Source organism: Zosterops lateralis, assembly GCF_965231275.1.
Source record: "Zosterops lateralis genome assembly, chromosome: W".
NCBI lineage: Eukaryota > Metazoa > Chordata > Aves > Passeriformes > Zosteropidae > Zosterops > Zosterops lateralis.
Window position 1 is genome coordinate 20,109,505 of NC_139801.1, and position 20,338 is coordinate 20,129,842.

At 45.3% G+C, this 20,338-nt stretch overlaps 1 protein-coding gene across 10 annotated transcripts in view; it reads left to right on the plus strand.

Moving 5' to 3' along the window:
• LOC310922121 (protein diaphanous homolog 2-like) overlaps nucleotides 1–20,338 on the plus strand; it is a gene marked incomplete at its 5' end in the record, with an annotated part of 248,534 nt that overhangs the window by 163,574 nt on the left and 64,622 nt on the right. For 9 of the 10 annotated variants that reach the window (XM_083882510.1, XM_083882509.1, XM_083882507.1 and 6 more), the window contains one exon: nucleotides 5,114–5,209. In XM_083882510.1, coding sequence (XP_083738636.1) covers nucleotides 5,114–5,209 — 96 coding nt within the window. Of the gene's footprint in view, nucleotides 1–5,113; nucleotides 5,210–15,690; nucleotides 16,005–20,338 lie in introns of those variants that run through there. The other variant, XM_083882513.1, reaches the window with a different exon arrangement.

Here is a 20,338-nt window from a genome sequence, read left to right on the forward strand (position 1 = left end):
AAGTTATCAAGAATGTGTAAGAACTCCCCTTTCCTCAAAATGTGTTCACAAAACTCCTTTTTTTCCCTGAAATGTTAGAGCAGTTGTTCGATTATAAGGAACTATTAAAAGGAAATTATTAACCATGATAAGAGCATTGATGACTTTGTTCTGCCTTATATATCTGCTCATCACAGAAATTAAAAGTAGCTCAGTATTGTAGCTTAAAGGTAGCCTTGAAACTGCAGCAGAACTATATTTACAGTTGTAATTAGTGAGGTATCACATGGGAATTTTTTGGTGGTTTTTGGGGGGTTTTGTTTGTTTTTTGCCTTTTTTTTTTTTTTTTTTTGGTGAGCTGCGCAATCTTCTCCTGTCCCCACAGAGGCAGTCTCTTCCCATTTGTTCCAGGTAATTCACATTACAGCCTATTTTAGGTGTGGTCCTTGCAGGAAGAGGCTCCAGGGGCATCTCAATGAAGCCACAGCAGACCTTGACCATTGGGACATTTTCTCTCAATAAATAAAAATGTACATTTCAAACATTGTTTTCAATAGCCTGCCTGTACAACAAAGCACTTTTTTTTCTCCTTCTATTAATATTTTTAAGCCTGAGGTCAGGTTATCATCAACATATCCTTACGATTCAGGATGGCTCATGTAACAACACGTAGAACTCCGATTTCTTCAGAGGGCTTATAGCAAAGTTTATTGAAAGACAGATTCTTTTATACAGTGTTTCGGTACAATGAATAGGATTGGTCCTTTAGGGCACCACCTTTTTGTAAACATCTCTACCAGTAAACAAGTTAGAAAAACACCAGGTGTCAGGAGGATGGTATCTACAAGATTGTTTTGGGTTCCTCCTTATGATTTCCCAGGCCAGACTGGGAAAGTTCTGACCTTGGGTTTCCCACAGGCTTCAAGGCACTGCCTGGAGCCTAAGAATCCATGTTCTGACCACTGTCAGTTCCCACAATCAACAATATTCTTAATTGGTGTGTAAGAAAGGGTTTGCCTTGTTTTGTAAACTGATAGGAGCTAGGGGTTCACTTCTCAGTCACACTGTCCTAACTTGTTCTCCTTTAATTAAAAAGTAAATAAGAGTCATGAGACACCACTCTGCTGCAAACTGAAGAGCATGACTGCTTCCTGGAGATATTTATTATGCATGCAAAATGAATTTAGCAAATGAATAAAATGCAAATATATGAGGAGAACACAAAAACACGCTTTCCCAAAGACATTGAATGCTAACCTTTTTAAGTAAATATATTGCAATTAAAAATTCTGGTACTGGTTATGAATAAAAAGTCTTCTTTAAAAGTTTCTACAGGATGCACATTAGACTTGGAAAAGTGCTTAAAAGTCCAAAGCAAAACAGGGTAGTGCAAGATGTGAATAGAAGCATAATTTTAAAACCCTTTGGAGCAGCAGGAGGCAACATGTGTTACGTAATGTGGTATTTGAATGGACTCTTTCAGTAAGGGCCCAAATTTATGGAAAATTTCCTGTAAAATTCCTATAAACCTTTCCTGAAATGGCTGTGCAATATCTACAGTTCGTATTAACTTAGATCAATTTGAAGTCAGTATATTTGTAATAGTGAGTACAAGATGTTTTGGAAGTGCATGTGGAAAATACTAGAAAATAAAAATGTGCCAGCAAAATATGTGTACTGCTGCAGTAATCAGTGCAGACAGCAAAAAGAGAGGGCAGCAAAACTTTGCTCCAGATCAAGAGCATGTTCCCAGCTGTGGATCTGAACTGAGGAAAGCAGATTTATTGGAGGTGGACCATGCTTGGCTGAGCTCTGGGGCTTCACGTGAAGAGCAGTTTCTGTAGTCCCAAGTTATTCCAGCAGCTGGCGTCTTCTGAAATATCACCCTTAAGTTTGATTTAGAATCCTTTTGATCAATATTGCTGCCTGACAAATCTCACCTAAAGCTCAGAAAGAGATCCTAGCACAGGCAGATTTGATTGCCAGGATATTTGCAGTGGCAGCCTTCATGTGCTGCTGTTCCTCAGCAGTGCCAGCCCTTGGGAAGGTTTCTGTCAGGATGAGTTTGCTGTGCTGGGACTGCCCACGTTCCAAAGCACAGGGGGAGCTTGTCTTACATCCTTTCAGTGGCTGCTTTGTGCAGTCTAAAGAAATTGTGCTGCCTCAGGCATTTCATGTTGGAATCCACTCCCCAGGTTAGATGAAAGGCTTTTCCAGTTGTGATTTCTCTTCTGTGAGTGCTGTAATCAAGCTGGTGCACCACTGCTGCTGGAAACACAGGATCCTGGGTTTTTATCATGCTGGCTCATTATTGTTTCTTTGGTCACCTCTCTAGACTGGAGCTCTTGGGCATTCCCTGTTGAAGAGCTCCTGGCTGGCCTGTGAAGTTGCACACGCTCATTCAGTTATTTCAGCTGATTTTATTATTCCAAATCTGCACGTTGGGTCTCTTCAGCAGTGCAAGAAGCAATAATGTTCTATGGAAGAAGAAAGTTATTTTTGTCTTTATTATTATCATTAAAAAGGGCCCAAATCTGTTGGGTAGCTCTGGTCTAAACCCTGGGACCTGCAGGAGCATGAGTATTTCTGCAACCTCCTAAAAACACCCCCACACAGTCTGGATCTCGAAACCAAAGCTGCAATACAATTAGTGTCAAATCCAAATGAAAACACATGGGGCTCGTAGTTAACACATCAATTAATGATCGCGAATCCTTTAGCCTTTGCAGTTCTCTTTAATACCTGTAGTGAATCTGGCTCTTTGCTAAGGTAAATCAAAGTAATTTGCCAATTTTTGTTTGCATGTCTCCACACATTTGCTCTTTCTTAAATGCTTGGGGCCAACTTGGAGAAGAAACAATGAGGAAGAAAATTACTTGTTCCAGATGAAACTCCTGTCCTTGTGTACAATGAAAGACATCTAAACGAGAAATAATGATTATGTACTTTATTTCTGCTGACAGAAATGTTGGAAACAAATTTTTAGTTTTCAAACTTCTGGCAATTTCTGTCTTTGTTTCTTATTTGTGTCTAAATGGCTGTGGGTGCTATAAAAAAGACAAATGGAGGAAGTAGCTGGTACTGTGTGAAGAACTGCAGCAAGAACTATAGAGAAAAACTGAAATTTCTGTTGAATTTTATTTATCAATTTTAATCAAGGCTCCCTGAAAATGTAGTTCTTTGTCCAGTTCCCACTTAACTACCTGAAGACTTTGATTAAGATGCACTGCTGAGATCAGACTTTGCATGAATTTTACTTTGAGGCGTTAAAAATCTCATCACTCTGTCCTACAGCTTCCTTAATAATGTGTTTTATGTTGTATGTTTTGGCAGTTGCAGTAATTATCAGGTAGAGCAGCTCACTCAGCAAAAAAGTGGAAGGCTGCATAAACATTCATGAAGTATTGAAGAATTTTTGTCTTTTTTAATAAACTCTGCCAACTCTTACTTTTAATGAACATCGAAAAGTATTGTAATTTTTTTACACATTAAATATTCTAAGATATTAACTAGCTCTGGGTCTGCAGTCACTGTCATTAAATGTTTCAGACCAACTTGATGTGTATTCATTTGGACAAAGTGTATTCACAGACCTTTGATCTTGAAGGTAAATTTAATACAGAGCCAACAACAAATCAATGAATAAGCATGGGTAGGATAAGAAGCACAAAGAAAAACAATTTCATATAGTTAAGAGAAAATTCTGGCCTTGTATGTGAGTGGGAATTGAGAGAAGCTAATTTGCTGATTTGTTTTGCAGGAGCTCAGTTGTTTAAAGCTTTTAGGTGGAATGTAATTAAAACTGATATTTCAGAGTCTTGTGCTAGTTCCTGCACTTGCTCTGCTCCCTTTCTTACCCTGGAGAGAACTCTGTGGATGTGTTGTGTAGGGTGTATAGAATGGTTTAAATTAGGTTGATGTATAATTTAAAAGTATCAAGTACTTATTCTCATGACCAGCTTGTAGAAATTTGAACCAGGTACTGTTTTAGGTGTGCTCCTACATCAGGTCTGGATCGAGTCTGATAAATCTGAATGTAACAGAGAACCAGGACAGAACAGCATATTCATTAATAGGCTGCTTTTAAACTTGAACATTTGAGAGCTTGAATGTGCATTTAACTTCCTACACTTTGTGTGAGTCAGAAGTTTATTATCACAGTGTATTTTTTTTTTTTTTTTTTTTTGCATAAAGTAATGATCTTCCCATTCTCAGATCGGGAAATTTATGTTAGTTTGGAGTCTGAGAGATATGGATGATATGTCCACCTACCTGCTGAGTCTAACCTATATTTTAGTTTTGGGTTATAACACAGATATGGGAACAGAAAGAGGCATTCATCAATAGTTTTGTAACCTTGCAGTTCTTTGACCTCTATTTCTCATGCTGCTGAATGCTGCTGTCAACTGGTATTAATAGACTGAAATGCAAAGGAATGTAAAGACTCAAATATATAAAAAGTAATTTTTCTACACAGGTTTCCATAATGCACCATAAAGTCCAGCAATTTAAATGCTGCGAGTTAGCTTGGATATGAAAAAAGCAAAATAAAAAATTTAGCAGAAATAAAATTCAACTGTTGAAAAATGTTATGCCATTGACTTCCACTGCACGATTATCCCCTCTTCATTTTTTCCTTATGTCACCTGAAGACCATCTATGCTATTGATTTCATAGTTAGCTTTTCCCAAAGATTTAGTGAATCATGAAGTTGGGAGGCAGCATAGAAAATATTTTCTGTGTGCTGCAATATTGAACTTTCTGCTGCTCAGTGTCATCAGATGCTTTGAATAAATTGACCTGTTTCTACTTCAGAAAAGCCTTCAGATATCCCAGCAGCAAAGCAGCTGTCACTCAGCAGCAGCTGCCTATCTGCATGCTGAAGATGTCATCAATAATGCACAGAATATCATCTCCAAGTTGAAAAAACAGTAGGATTGGCATCAGTTTTGCCTAATGGAGCATCACCTCCAAAGCAGGCAGTGCTACCTGCACTGTCAGCAGCCTTGCACTGAGATGTTGCTGTCTCTCATTTGGCAGCATTATGGAAACGTGACAACACTTTGACTTCTCTTTCTTTCTAAAGTCTGCTCTCAGTGGTGCTGATTTAATTTTCTTTTTCTGCTGCTCTCAGAGGGTGATGAGACAGGAGTGATGGACAGTCTGCTGGAGGCCTTGCAGTCGGGAGCAGCTTTCAGAGACCGCAGGAAACGAACACCACGAGCACAAGGTAAGAGAATTTCTGCAAACTCTGGGTTATGAACCGAGCGGGCTGAAGTTGTTTGGCAAAGATTTGCCAGCAGTTTTCACTGGAAACCATTGGGCTGCTGTTGGGCACTGAGCTATTGTAAAAGCCCAGCATGGTCTGTGACACCACGGATTTTTAACCTGCAGCTCTGTCTCCAGGTTACTGTGTGCTCTAAGGGCTCCTGTTGTGTTTGAAATGGCATTTAAACATACCTGCACTAAATGTGCTTAATTCTTACAACTGTAAGTATAATTTATTGTTGGTGATGCCATGAGGAATATTAGCTTCTTAACAAATAAGACTTAGGAGTGTTCAGTTGATCATCATTTCCAGGCACTGCTCTTGGGTATGTTCTGCTTCGGTAGGAACTCGCAGTATTTGAAGTCTTAAAAGTAAAAATACATTAAGATAGCTTCATTTTCCTGAGGAAGATATTACTAGTGGACTGAACTTTGTCCAGTTTACTGAGCAATTGCTTCTTCCTGCCAGGCTGGTTTTGAGAAAATTTGAGAAGTTAATCAGTGGCAGCGTTTCCTTCGTTCGCTTCTCTGCTTGTGATATTCCAGTGGCACACAGTTTGTGAAATGCAGTTACTCTGCTTTTACTTTTCATCAAAGCTCATGGTAACTGCGTTTTGCAATGTTTCATTTTTTCTTACAGTAAAAAATACAGTCTTAAAAATCTATTTTTGAAATTATTTGGCATAAAATCAAAAGCTTGGTTTGGATATGTGTTGGGGTGCATATCTTTCTCTGGTCCGCCCGGTGTTCGGCTGGACCACCTGCTAGCTCTGATACGCCTCAACAGAACCGTTGTGTGGGTTCTTGGCTCTGCAGCACCTTTACCTTTGCTGTCACGGCCGTGGTTTGAAAGAGGAGAAACTCTCGAGGCTCGGGGAACAAAGGTTTTATTCAGGGGTCACAGGGAAGCCCCTGGCCCCAGGCCCGGGGCCTCAGGAGAGAGACCCCGAACCTGGGCTGCAGGGAGTTTTTGTCCAAAACAATTTGGGGCGTGGATACAAGTTATAAACCAATAAAACAAAGCAAGGTGGCAAATGCCAACTGAATTACATAAACACTAACAAATCAAGGTAAATTGGGGAGGGGTCCCTGGGGGATCCACCAACCACTGGCCGAACCTTCGGACCTTGGAGATAATTGATGGACAGAGAGGGGGAAGATACATTGGAAAGGATGGGTAGGGACTCATCCCAGGGAGGGACCAATGGGAGACAGTCTCGGGTTGTCTTGGAAACTCTTATCATTTTTTGATAAGAACACATTCCAGGATAGGGGGCCCACTTAAGGTAGCTAAAAAACTACAGTAAAGTTACAATTAAAAACTATACTAAACTTATAACTAGAACTTGTAAAACAATTCCAGCATCCCCACACCTCCCCCTTTTTCTTTTATTTGTGTTACTGTTCTGGAGTGTAGATATCTGAATCACACTCGCTGCTGGAGGCAAAGTCTGGTGGGAATTCGATGGCGGGTACCATGGAATGCACTGAGGGGGTGGTAGTGGGGAAGATCGCATTCATGATCAGATTTTTCACCAAACCAGTAGCAATGGCTACGATTAAAATGATGAACAGAACTAGCAGTCCTGTTTTGACCCAAGAGCTGGCAATGTTAGAGAGTCCAACACCTTTAAAGATGTTGTCAAACCAGTCTCCTGTTTCTTGCTTGATGGAATCAACCATTCCTCGCAGCTGTTGGATTGATTTTTTGACGTTCTCTGCCTTAGATGATAAATTGAAGCAACACAGCCCTTCGAACTCCTCGCATGAATGTTGGGTCAGTAAAAGTAGGTAGTCAATTGCGGCGCGGTTCTGGAGCATCGCCTGCCTGGTAATCTGTTTGTCTGATAGGCGGTCACTTATAGCTTGAGTTGTTATATTCGCTTGCTTGGCCACCCAGCATTCTAAATGGCCTAATTCTCCCATAGACTTTGCTATCGAGACCCAGGGTAAGAAAACTGTCAGGGCTGTGGCCTTTGCTCTGGACCAGTGGATGATTTCCGAATCACAATCTGGGTCGAGACTTGTTAGGTCTCTTTTCTGGATTGGTACGTGGTGAGAGGAATTTATTCTGTGCCAATTAAGGATTTGAGTCATGCTTGGGGTAAACAGGCTCAACTTGCCTAATGTGCATGGGCCTCCGATCAGTCGAACAGGAATGCCTGTGAAAGCTCTGTCACCACAAATGAGGAAAAAACCTTTGGGTAAGGAACGGGGAAAAAGACTGCGAGCATCAGTGGAATGATCCAGGGGATGGTTATTGACAGGAAACTGAGCAGCACCACAAGGGTGACAACAACTGCTGTGCTGCGGACTTCCATGCTGATCACCCGGACTGCGGTTCTGTAACTCAGAAAAAAGGGGTCAGTTAAACAACCACTGAAAACATTCAGCTGGAGGAAACAGCTCTTCTGCTTCCTCTCCGTGCCAGAAAACCCAGGAGGGAAGAGTAATTGGGCAAGGAGGACTTGCCTCTGGGCCTGCTTCCTCTTCCTCCTTTTTCCTCCTTCTCTAGGAGGCCACAGTGACCTGGGGTACTTTTGTTTCTGAAGTCTTGGGGACATAGGGTCTCACATTGCGGGAGGGGATCCACCGTAACCCGGTGGGAGTGGAGATGCAGGTGTACCCACGCCCCCAGGTGACCAAATCGTGAGGACCCTGTATCCTCAAAGTTTCTGGATCTTTGACAAGGACTTTTGGCCTTTCACGGGGCTCTAACTGTGAGCTTCCCCGAAAGTGCCTTGTCACCGGCGGGTTCATGGTCTCAAAGGAACAGTTAAGAAAATTCAAAGTGAACAAAGCACGGGCTAGTCTTACGGATGGTGGTTCAATTTTGAGGATCGGTTGCTGCTGGCTGAGGACTCTTTTGAGGTTCTGATGAGTCCTTTCCACGATCGCCTGACCTGTCGGAGAGTGGGGGATGCCAGTTTTGTTTTCCACTCCCCATTGCTGCAGAAAGCTGCAGAATTCCCTGGATTTGTACGCTGGTCCGTTGTCAGTCTTCAGGGACTTTGGGATGCCCAGGACAGAGAAAGCCTGGATGAGATGCTTGATAGCATCCCCAGCCTTCTCCCCTGTGTGGGCAGAAGTGAAAACAGCTCCAGAGAACGTGTCCACAGAGACGTGCACGTATTTCTGCCTCCCAAAGGGGGCAAAGTGCGTGACGTCTGTCTGCCACACTTCACAGCTGGACAAACCACGGGGATTCACGCCTGTGGGCATGGTTGGGAGAGCACATTTGTGACATTGTAGACAGCCAGTCACAATCACTTTGGCCTGGTCACGGGTTAAGTTAAACTGCTGGACCAGACCTGGCGCGTTTTGATGGTGAAGCTGATGGCTGATTCTGGCTTGCTCAAAACGATTTGGCAGCGAGGTCACCTCAACAGGGGCAGCAAGAGCATCGGCTCTCCTGTTTCCCTCTGCTATGAACCCTGGGAGCTCTGTGTGTGATCTGGTGTGCATCACATAAAAGGATTGCTTCCTGTGGGAAATCAGTTTGACCAGCTTAGAAAGCAACTTAAACAGAGTGACGTTGGAAACCTCCTGCAGCACAGAATGTTCTGCTCTAGAAACTATCCCTGCAACATAACTTGAATCTGTTACCAAATTGAAAGGTCCAGGGAACGTCTCAAATGCTCTAACGACTGCGGCCAACTCAGCAACTTGAGGCGATCCTTCCACCTCAGCAACATCTGATTCCCACCGCTGAGTGAGAGGGTCCCGCCAAGTCATAACTGATTTGTGGGACTTTCCGGACGCGTCAGTGAAGACGGTTAGAGCATTAAGAGGCTCCTTGCTCTGGGCACTTTTTAACTCCAATCGAAATTGGGCATCCGAATTGAAAATTATGTGGGCAGGCCGATGAATAGAAATTTGGCCAGGGTAGTTATCTAGGGCAAACTGCAGTGCTTCGTTCTCTTGAAGCAAATGCTCTAACATTGCTTTTGTAATTTGACCGGATTTTAATTTGATTGGCATGTGAATGCACTCAAAGACACAACCAGCCAGTTCCCGAAGGCGAACTCTGGCTTTCTGAATCAGGTCAGCCATCAATTCTTGTGGCTTTGTCATTCTTTTGGTCCTGTGGTGGCTCAGAAAGACCCACTCTATAATAAAGAGAGGATCTTCTATGTTTTGGACCTTCTTTGATTTTTGAAGGGTTTTGCTGTTCCATTGGAAGATCATCCCGTAAAGGTGTGGCAGCTTTCCTAAGATGATAAAACGCAAAGGCAGGTCAGGTTTACATCTGTTGGCCTGTCTGGTGGACAATGCGTGTTGAATGTTATCAAGTGCAATCTTTGCCTCTGGGGTGAGGGTCCTGGGTGAACTCAGTTCAGCTCCCCCTTTTAACAAATCGAAAAGGGGGGCCAGGTCTTCGGTAGAAAGACCCAGCCAAGGTCTCACCCAGTTCAAAGCTCCACACAGCTGATGGGCATCTGCAAGGGTCTGAATTTGGGTCTTGATTTCCAATTTTTGAGGAACAATGGTCCTCCTTCCAATTTCAAGCCCCAGGTATTTCCAGGGTGGCATCTTTTGAATTTTGGATTCTTGCAGCTCAAACCCTGCAGCAACCAGTGCAGACACTGTGAGATCGACTGCATGCGCCAACAGGTCATCTGTTGGTGCGGAAATCAACACATCGTTGATGTAATGATGGATTATTACTTGGGGCACCGCTGCACGCACAGGTGCGAGCAGGGAAGAAACATACCTTTGACAAATCACAGGCGAATTTTTCAAACCCTGAGGAAGAACTTTCCACTGATACCTCTTTCGTGGAGCCTCTCGGTTCAAGGTGGGCACCGAGAAAGCAAAGCGTGGGGCATCATCAGGGTGGAGAGGAATGTGGAAAAAACAGTCTTTTATATCAATGACAGTCAAACTCCAGTTTTCGGGGAGCATGCTTGGGGCGGGCATCCCTGGTTGCAGGGATCCCATGTCCTCAATTACCTCATTAATTTTGTGGAGGTCGTGTAGGAGCCTCCACCTGGTCTTATCTGCTTTCTGAATGACGAACACTGGGGAGTTCCATGGCGAAGTGGTCTCCTCAATGTGGCCTTTTTTCAACTGTTCTTCCACAAGCTCATTGAGTCCCTTTAATTTTTGTTTAGAGAGCGGCCACTGCTCTACCCAGACTGGTTCGTCTGACCGCCAATTCAGTTTCTGGATAGGGCGTTCCTCAGTAACCGCTATCTGAAAAACCTTTGGAGGGTCAGGAATGCTAATTGTGACCCCTCCATTGGGACATCAAATCTTCCCCACAGAGGTTCCTCAAAATCCAAAACGAAAGGGCGTAGAGTGGCCAATTGCCCTTTCGAGCCTTCAATTGTCACTGCTTTCTTTGACTGTTTGGCCAATTGCAAACCTCCAATACCGTTTACATATTTGACAATGTCTTGCAGTTCCCAATTTGACGGCCACAACCTTTCTGGGACAAGCGTCACATCAGCGGCTGTGTCCCAGGCTCCTTTAAGGAGTTTAGATTCCCCACCCATGGAGAGCTTACAGTAATCTTTTGGCCTGTCTGAGCCTATCTTTTTTACCACAGTGACAGTGGTGTCTTCGTCGCTTTCTCCTTTGCCACTTTCTGTGGCACTGTCCTCTGGACTTGCTTCGACTGCAAGTCCTTGCATGGAGGGGATGGCTTGGGCAATGATTTGCCCCTTTGGTAAAAAGGTGGGCGAGTTTTCACTGCGGAGCCACACAACAAATCGCTCTGGGTCAGTTGTTATTGTCCCAGGGGCGATCTTTATGCCTGAGGCGGTGAAGTTACAGTCTCCGATGACAACAAATTTTGTCTCCACCAAGTGCCACGTGCCGGGTTCCTTTGAGACCATGGCTGTTTGCCACTGACTGTCCCGCAGGTGAAGAGGCTCAGTCAACTGGAGCCTAAAGGGCTCATACCTGTCGTTGTCAAGGATCCTGTTTGCTCAGGCAATATTATGTGCCTCGGTTTCCCTTGTTCTGTCAGGTCCTGTGAAAAAAGAGACAAATCTGATTTAGATGACCTTTTTTCTTTTTGGGGTGTTTGGGCTGCCCGATTGGGATCTTCACACCGGGCAGTTCTGCGCTCCCCACTTAGTTTTTTGGCTCTCTGGTGTTCTCTGTGTTCCCGCTTCCCTTATTTCCCCTTTCTTTTTTTTAAAAATTGTCAAATCGTCCCTTCATTGGACACTGGTTGTCCAGTGACCGTTCTTTCCACACAGAAAACACGAGCGGTCGGCTCATGCAGGAGTGTTCTTCCTGTGTGGCTCTGGTGTTTTGGGCATCTTCTGGGTTTTTGGAGTTTCCACAGCAGCAACAATGGTTTTTGGGCGCGTTTTCCCTTCTTTCGGGGCTGGTTTTCTGCAACGCAGGACGGTGGCACTCACAACTTGAAGCATGTCCTTGAGAAGAGGTATTGTACCTGGTTCTCTAGGTATGAGGTTTATGGCAGCAGTGCACTCCTCGTTTGCATTGGAGTATGCTAACTGCTGTATCACTTGTTTCTGTCCTTCTCTAACCAACTGCTGTTCCACAGCTGATGCAAGTCGCTCCACAAACTTGACATAGGGTTCTTGTGGTTCCTGAAAAATTTCTAGGTAACATTGTGAGGGACCATATGGTTGCATTTTTAAAAAAGCTTTGCATGCTTGTTCAGCTACAAACTCGAGGACATTTTTGGGAATGTCAGTGGCCTGGTCTGAGGCTGTTTTCCAATCACCCTCGCCTAACAAGTGATTTAGGGTGAGTGGGTTGCCGGCATTGTCAGTGGCAGTGGTTGGATCCTCTAACGGGCCTGGAAGGGCGGCCTTCAGCAGTTTTCCCCAAGTGACCTCCCAAAGCTCAAACTCCATTTTGCTTGAGAGGCACTTGAAAATCTGCTTTAAATCGAATGGGACAACTGTGATCCCACCAAAGGAAGAAAACAACATGCCTTCAAAGTACGGGCTATCTCGCCCATACTCCTTCAAGGCTTTCATGAGATCCTTGACCAGTGTTTGTGACAATGCCCTCCAGGTGGCAACAGTTGTTTCCTGCCCCCGACTCCGGCGGTATGTAACTGGAGTAACTGTGGGCACATCACCTGGGTTCACACCCCCTGGCTTCTGACTCCCTCCCTCTGGTTCCCAGTCGCAGCATCAGCTGCGGGTTCTGGGGCAGCTGCCGTCTCGCAGCCTGTCTCGGGGCTCCAGCTGTATGCTGGGGCTGGCACCCAGCCTGCCTGTGGCACGGGTGGCTGGGAGCTCAGGGGGGCTTCTCCCAGAGGGGGTGCAGTTGGGAAAACCATGTCACCGGGGGGGGAGTAGGGCGGGAGCGGCGTCGGTGGGACTCCCGCGGTGGGAGGGGGCTGCAGGCTCCATGCTCCTGTCGGCAGCGGCAGCAGCTGGTGGGGGGGGCCCACGTTGGATGGGGGCGCCCCGTCCGTGCCGCGTGGGGGCTGCGGGAAGACGGGCTGGGGTAGGGGCGACGCCTCGCTCCACGCCACGGTCGGGGGCAGCAGCGGCCGGGGGGGAAGCGGAGCCAGGACCGCGTGGTCCATTCCATCTGGCAGCGGCGCCGGGAAAGCGAAAGTCGCAGCAGCCGTGGCGCGCGGCACGAGGGGGGAGTTTTCGGCGGCACTCGCCGCGTGCGGGGGCGGGGTGAGCGGGGGAGCTGCGGCACCCGCCGTGAACACGGGCGCGGGACTCGCCACGAACGCAGGTGGGGGAGGGGGGGCCAGGCAGGCGGGGGAGAAAGCGAGCGGCCGCGGCTCTGGTGGGAATGGTGGCTGTGGCGCCGCCGGCTCCAAGAGAGGCGGCGGCAAGGGGCAGCCTCATGCAGTTTGGGCTGTGCGGTGATCTCCTCCCGGTCCCAGGAGCAGGGCCGGCGCGGTGGGGGGTTGGGGTGGGTGCGAAGCCTCCTTGGGGCCACACGGCTCGAGACAGCTCGGCTCCGGGAACGTGGAGGGAGGGAAGAGGGGTTGGGGCGGGTGTGGGGCGGCTCCTGCACGGCACGGAGCAGGAACACCCCACTCCTGGAGCGGAGACGGCAGAAGGGAGGTTCGGGGTGGAGGTGGGGCGGCGCTCGCACTGCAAGGGGCGGCCACACCCCACTCCGGGGGCGGGGGAAGGAGCGGGGGCAAGCCTTGGGAGGAGAGGAGAGGCGGGTACAGGGGAGGGTTGGTGGGAGGTGGGGGGAAGGGATTCTGGGGGCAAGAAGGTGAGGGAGGAAGCGAACAAAGAGACGATGGCTGCTCCTCGTGGCTGCCGCCATTGTCGGGGCACTTTTCTTTGTTCTCTGAAAGTGGGGGGGGCTCAGCGTCTCCCTTTTGCAGAATCCCACAGCCGTTCTCGCCACCGGCCCCAACGGGGGTGTCGAGGGCTGGTCTTCCTCGGCAAACGAGAAACGAACTCTGAGTTTGTTAGCTGGGGAAATCAGAGGGGTAACGGGGGGGGGGTTGGGCGTCCTGGCCAGCCAGGCTGCCCCGGGAACCCCTCGCAGCCCGGCCGTGGCTGCAGGGGCAAGGGGACCTTGGAATCCTTAAAGCACCCGGACAGGGGGACCCTGGGGGGGGTCACTGCGTTTTTAAGAATTCCCGGTGGGGTTTTTGGAGACTTGGGGGATTTGGGAGACGCAGAGGGAGGGGAAAGGGGGGACTTGGGGAACTTGGGAGACTTGGGAGAGGCAGAGGGAGGGGGAAGGGGGGATGGGGCTGAGGGAATGCTTTGAGAGGATGCAACTTTGTTTTCTTGCATTCCTCTGATTTCTTTTAAAGCGGCTTTTATCTGCCATGGCCAAAATGCAAATTTTGAAGCTAGGACATCTCCTGACTTCGCTAACTGTTCTAACTTTTTTGAAACATTTTCCCAAAACAAAACGCTGTTAACTTGGTCCGAATCAACATTCGGAAAATGCAAAAACAGGTATCTAATAAACTTTTTTAATTCCTTTTTTGAGTATTTAACTTTGGTGACAATTAAAACTCCAATTAAACTTTGAAAAACCTCTTTCTGGGTGGTGTTTAGTCCGTTTCCCATTCCGAACTAGCTGTTATTTTTTCCACCACCCCTTCCCAGCAACACCCACCCCAAATCCCCCTGTGGGCTTCCCTTCCTGGGGGAAAGGGCCTCTGGTCGGGGTGGACCCACGGTCCCCCCTCCTTCCCTTCCAGGGGTTGTGCAACCTAGATCCCTGAGGCTTTTCCAAGCCTCTGTGGTGGGTATCTTCCCCTCCCTTTGAGGAATATACTCACCCAGCCCTGGGGACACTGGGACGACGACGTTGCTGGGGCAACCACAAGCCGAAGGGGACTCCTCTGGGCAGGAGCTGTTCCCTTCGTCCACCAGGGGCGCTTTTTGAGCAACCCCGGTGGTGTGCAGAGCACCGAAAGCCTCGGGACACGGCAAAGCGACGTCCACTCAGAAGACTTCTGGGTCACAGGGTCCGAGCCTTTCTCGGGCCTCCGTGTCGGCCCCCACGCCACAGCGAGATCGAAAGGCGTCTGCAGGCCCCACGTTGGGCACCAATATGTTGGGGTGCGTATCTTTCTCTGGTCCGCCCGGTGTTTGGCTGGACCACCTGCTAGCTCTGATACGCCTCAACAGAACTGTTGTGTGGGTTCTTGGCTCTGCAGCACCTTTACCTTTGCTGTCACGGCCGTGGTTTGAAAGAGGAGAAACTCTCGAGGCTCGGGGAACAAAGGTTTTATTCAGGGGTCACAGGGAAGCCCCTGGCCCCAGGCCTGGGGCCTCAGGAGAGAGACCCCGAACCTGGGCTGCAGGGAGTTTTTGTCCAAAACAATTTGGGGCGTGGATACAAGTTATAAACCAATAAAACAAAGCAAGGTGGCAAATGCCAACTGAATTACATAAACACTAACAAATCAAGGTAAATTGGGGAGGGGTCCCTGGGGGATCCACCAACCACTGGCCGAACCTTCGGACCTTGGAGATAATTGATGGACAGAGAGGGGGAAGATACATTGGAAAGGATGGGTAGGGACTCATCCCAGGGAGGGACCAATGGGAGACAGTCTCGGGTTGTCTTGGAAACTCTTATCATTTTTTGATAAGAACACATTCCAGGATAGGGGGCCCACTTAAGGTAGCTAAAAAACTACAGTAAAGTTACAATTAAAAACTATACTAAACCTATAACTAGAACTTGTAAAACAATTCCAGCATCCCCACAGATATGTTTGGCAAAAGAGAGTCACAAATAAGCCGTGTTTATCCACCTGATCCTCAGTGAGCTAGGGTTAGCTTCATGTTGGCTGATTACTTTTTTTAGAGGAACAGAAGAGTAAAGGCAAATTCTGTTACCCTCTTTAATAGCAAAGGTAGTGCATAATTTGAATTTGCCAAATACATGATTTTATGAAAAAAATAAAAATAAGCTACTTGATTTGTTCATACTATGAAGTCAATTCTGCTACAGTTCCAGTATCATTCTTAATTCAGGACTTGTTTCTGCTCTCAGATCAGACGTGAAAGAACTCCTCGATCAAAATTTGATTTTTTTTCCCTATCTTGAGAAGTATCATTTTGAGAGATGCTATATCTGTATGGTGACTTGAGGAGACATTTGTCACCAAGTGGTGACAAAGCAAAGCTTCCCAGGGACCAGAGAAGATTGCACAAAATCTGCTGCAGCTGAGAAGACCGAGAAGATGATTGAACCTGGGTCAAAACCAGGGACTCCTCAGCAAAACTAGGAGACAGAGCTAATTAAAAATCCCTTTGAGTGAACAGCTGTGGAGTCTGTAGTCTGAACCGGATAACTGCAATCTTCCCAGAGAGAGATGTCTTGCTAGAGACAGCCTATCTAGGGGTCTTGGGCAGTCTCTGGCCACCAGGCAGCCTCAGCAAGGCGCAGCCAGGGGCTGCAAGTGAATCAGCTCTTAGCAGTGATTTCAGCTCTGCCTTGCGAGGTTATCCCAGGCCGACTCAGGGACAGAGACAGAAGTGCCGTGTAGTATCAGCGATTGATGGAGAGACGGGAAGACTGACAATGATCAGAATTCGATTTTACTCAGGTTTTCCAAGAACTTATATACCATTTCAGTAAGGTTAATAATTTTCACTACAATAATTAGGTTAAAAGATCATACAAACAATTCATGCATTTTTCAACATCTTCATCGTAGGGAGTTGATTGAATCTTCTTCCTTAAGCAGGTTTCTAATCCCATCTTCTCATAAGCTCAAAGTTCTGTTTGTCCTCGCCAGGGCATCCTAGTCACCAGACTAGATATGCTAATTAAGTCTGTCTCACTCTCGTGAATCCTCACAGTGTAGCGATTCCACAGAGTAGCTTTTATTATCCTGTGAAGGGATGGCCAGGGACAGCAACTCCCTATCTGAGCAGGGTGAACTCTGGGTATTTATGGAGTAAAGCAGAGGTGGTACCAAAGGGGAAGAACCAATGGGTTGGAAAGGTATATCAGAGCAGTATGGGTGCTTTCCCCTGACCTGAGAGAGAACTGCCTCATCTAAGTCCTCTCTCCCAGGGAGGAGGTTGAGATGAGCTTATCACATTCCATTCAAGGGGCTTTCCTCCAGGACAGAAGCCTGGCAGGCTTATCCGCCTCCACACCTTTGACTGATCTGGTTTATGTAGTAACTTTGACTTCTGTGTTTGGAATTTTATTGAGTCAGGTGATGTTCCAGTGGGGCCTAGCTTTTAAATTTAAGGAGCTGATTGACTTTGGAGAACTCATTGTGAGAAAAGGACTGGGTGTTCCAATTCCAAACTCTGGCCAACTGTAAGTGCTCTATAAGAGAAGAAGGCCATAAAGTAAAATTTTCAGGGGTAGCTAAAAATTGAGAATGGGAGGCAATAAATATTAGTCCCAGTCAAATATCTCATTTAAACTTCTAGGTAAATTTTCTCATGTGGTTTAGAAACATACGTGACATCTAGTGAGTAACTCGTCTACACACCAAAAGGTGCCTGAAAATATGGCTGTGACATTTCTAAGCAGTGAACTACAGCATGAAAAACCTGGGACCACATTTATAAACTTCCACATCTCTCCTTCAAAAACAGAAGGAACGATGACAGTTCCCTCTTTGGTGCTCCTCTGTCCTGCAGAGTTCCAGCCAATGAGATTGGAATAAACAAGTAACTCCATGCCTTCTGTGGTTCAGTGGAAGGGGGAAAAAAGGAAACAAAAGGCATGGAAAAGAGATTTAGGGGATTTCTGGGCTTGCTGGGTCGTGTGGTTGTGATTGGCAATTGTATAGCAAATAGAATAATTTTGTCTGTGGGCAGTGCACAGTGCAGGAGTTTTCTGTGCATTATTAGAGCTGAACTCCTCTGGAATCAGCTTGGGTTTGGGACACTCATGGGAATAAAAAAAGGTGCTGCTATTTCCAAAGTTAGACTTGTCCAGCAAAGTTTTGGGTTTGAACTTGTTTTGGTTACACATTATGGTCTGAGAGGAAAATCTATTGTTTTCTGTTTGGACGCAGATCTCATTTTCCTGTGTCAGTTGTGGCTGTCGTTTAGCAAGGATAAAAAACTTCTGCTTGCTTACTTTTTGTAGTTTTGCTAATTACTTAGTAACAGGTGGCCCCTACAGAAAGGCAAAAACCCCCTCTCCAAACCCCTAAAAAACCCACAAAGAAAATCCCCCCAATACCACTCAGCAATACAGTAAGTTCACTTTTGTACATTTTTCGTGTATGTGCTCTAGATCTGTCTTTTCCCAAACTTGCTTATTCTGTTTGCATCTTCTCATGGTGAAAATTAAAACCAGAGAGGTTTCACTCCCTCACAGTGGATGCAACCAGATGATCATGGAAATTTAGCTTTTGTTGTGTTTTCTTCCAGTAGTTTCACAAAGGAAATTTAACTCAAAAGGAACAAACTGTAGTATCACCACTGGTGGCATTTTTGATCAGTTTGGTTCAAACCCCACAACTCTGCAAAAAGAAAAAAAGCCAAAAAAAAAACCTGTGTGTGTTCCCTGCTGGCTTTAGGTGAGTGAGTTGGACCTGGGAGGGATTAATTAATTTGAATAACAGAGCTCCAATTACTACAGGCTTACAACCAGCCCAAAAGTGTCATTCCACCTCTTCAATTTGCCTTTTTTACAGGGGTTGCTGTTGTACCTTGTAGACTATTTGTGCTTCCATGGTTATGTCTTTAAAATATTTCCAATCAAATTCAGACTGGGTAAGAGGTTAAGAAGGGAAGGGAATGGTGCTCTGTTCCTCTAGAACACAGGAGGCCTGCTCAACATTGTGGTACTCCTGCTGGGCAAAAATCAAATGGTGAAATGTACAGACAGGTTCAGAAAAATAATGCCCATTTCAGATATGTTTAAGTGCATTATATTTGTTTGCTAAGCCTGGAGATGAAAAGCTATGCTTTAATGGGTTGCATCACAACCCCAGACTTTTCCAGTAAAATGGTTTTGTTATCAGGTCATGGAAATAATAATAATAAATCCCTGCCCCCCTCCTCTAGTTTTACATTTTGTTCTATTTTTATGTGTTCTTTCTTCTGTAGACTTCTCAATGTGCAAAAGCATTGTGTGGTTTCTCTCTCCTGAGCTCATTACACCACCTTTGTTTCTAGCCATTGGATTTTAGGGAGAGAGATTGTCCTTTCAGTGAATTGCTTTGCTTATAGAGCCGATATAATAATAATTAGAAATCAGTTTCTAGAAATGTTGGTTTCTCTTCCAAAAATACACTTGTATTTTGCAAGTTTGGCAATATTGGTATAATAAAGAACAGTGTTGGGTGGCATTTATCACAGGGTGCCATTAAAATCTGCATCCAGCACTACTGCTGCACCATAATCTCTGCGCTTTTTCCTGGCCCTGGGGTATGAAATTATTAAAAGACGACCAATTCAGGAATAATTCTTTCTCTAAATTAGCTTAAACAAATTTCTGCACAGAGCTAACTATTCTGCTAAGGTTCTTTCTATTAAGTTTCTAAGTTTTTTTGCCATGGAATTTAATTTCTTTAAGAAATGGTAATAACCAGTGCCCTCTCCCATATATACAAACTCTGGCAACCTCCCTGATGCTCTGGGCCATTGTTTCTGTGGGAATGCAGTGCTGCAAAGGACATGGATGAAGGTTCTTCTGCTTTAGATCTCAGTGAATTTCTTGAGGATTTCCTGTGCTCTCTTAGCACACATTTTCAATTAGTTTTTAATTCCTGCATCAAAATCAAATCAATTGCTTCTCTGTCATTATTTCCATACTAGGAGTACACCTTGAGAGTGAAAGGGAGACAATGAACCTTCCTGGTTCAGTTTCAGCATCTGATTTGTATCTTGGGTGGGAGCCATCTGAAGAGCTTCCACTCCTTGTTTAACTTTTGCAAGAGAAAAAGGAGTTGTGGCAATGGAGTGTTCCTATTTTTTAATGATTTGATAATTTTCACGTGGCATTCAGACATTTTAATTTAAAATATGGGTTTAAGTAGGTGGATATTTTACATTGAATCAGAATTCTAATAAAAGGTTATCACTTAGGAATATTTCTGTGTCTTCTTCTTGGAGATACAGCTGTGCTTAAAGACTCACTCTTGCTTGTCTACCTTGCTAAACTAATTTTACCTTTGCACTGATTATATTAAATAAAATCTGGAGGGTGAGTTGGGTTTCTGGGAACCACATTCAAATAAAAACCTTCAGTCAAAGCAAATTTACTTTGCTGAAAGCATTGTCAGTCATTCTGGATGTGACAGTTGTCTAAATAAGCTGTGTTTGATATGCTTGCATCTGTGAATTGGTGAGAATATCATAAATGTTAAAATGCAAGGAAGTGGGAGGTGCACTGAATTTGTGCTCAATAAAATGTCTTTCAAGAGGAACAGATCCTTAACATTAAATACCTGTTTTGAAGTTAGAAATATCCATAATAGACTATAAAAATTTAGTCTCAGGTTTAAAAATCAGTTTGTATTTTAAACTTCATCTTTTCAAACATTTTTTACTTTTAGGAGATGAGTATTTAAAAGCATGTTTGCTATTCAGTTGCGCAATGGAGAATTTTTGCTTACAGTCAGGTCTTGTGGACTAATGAGACTCACACATGATCCAAGTGCTTCAAAATTACCACGTCTGTAATAACAAGAGCTAAACAAGATCACCAATAATAAATT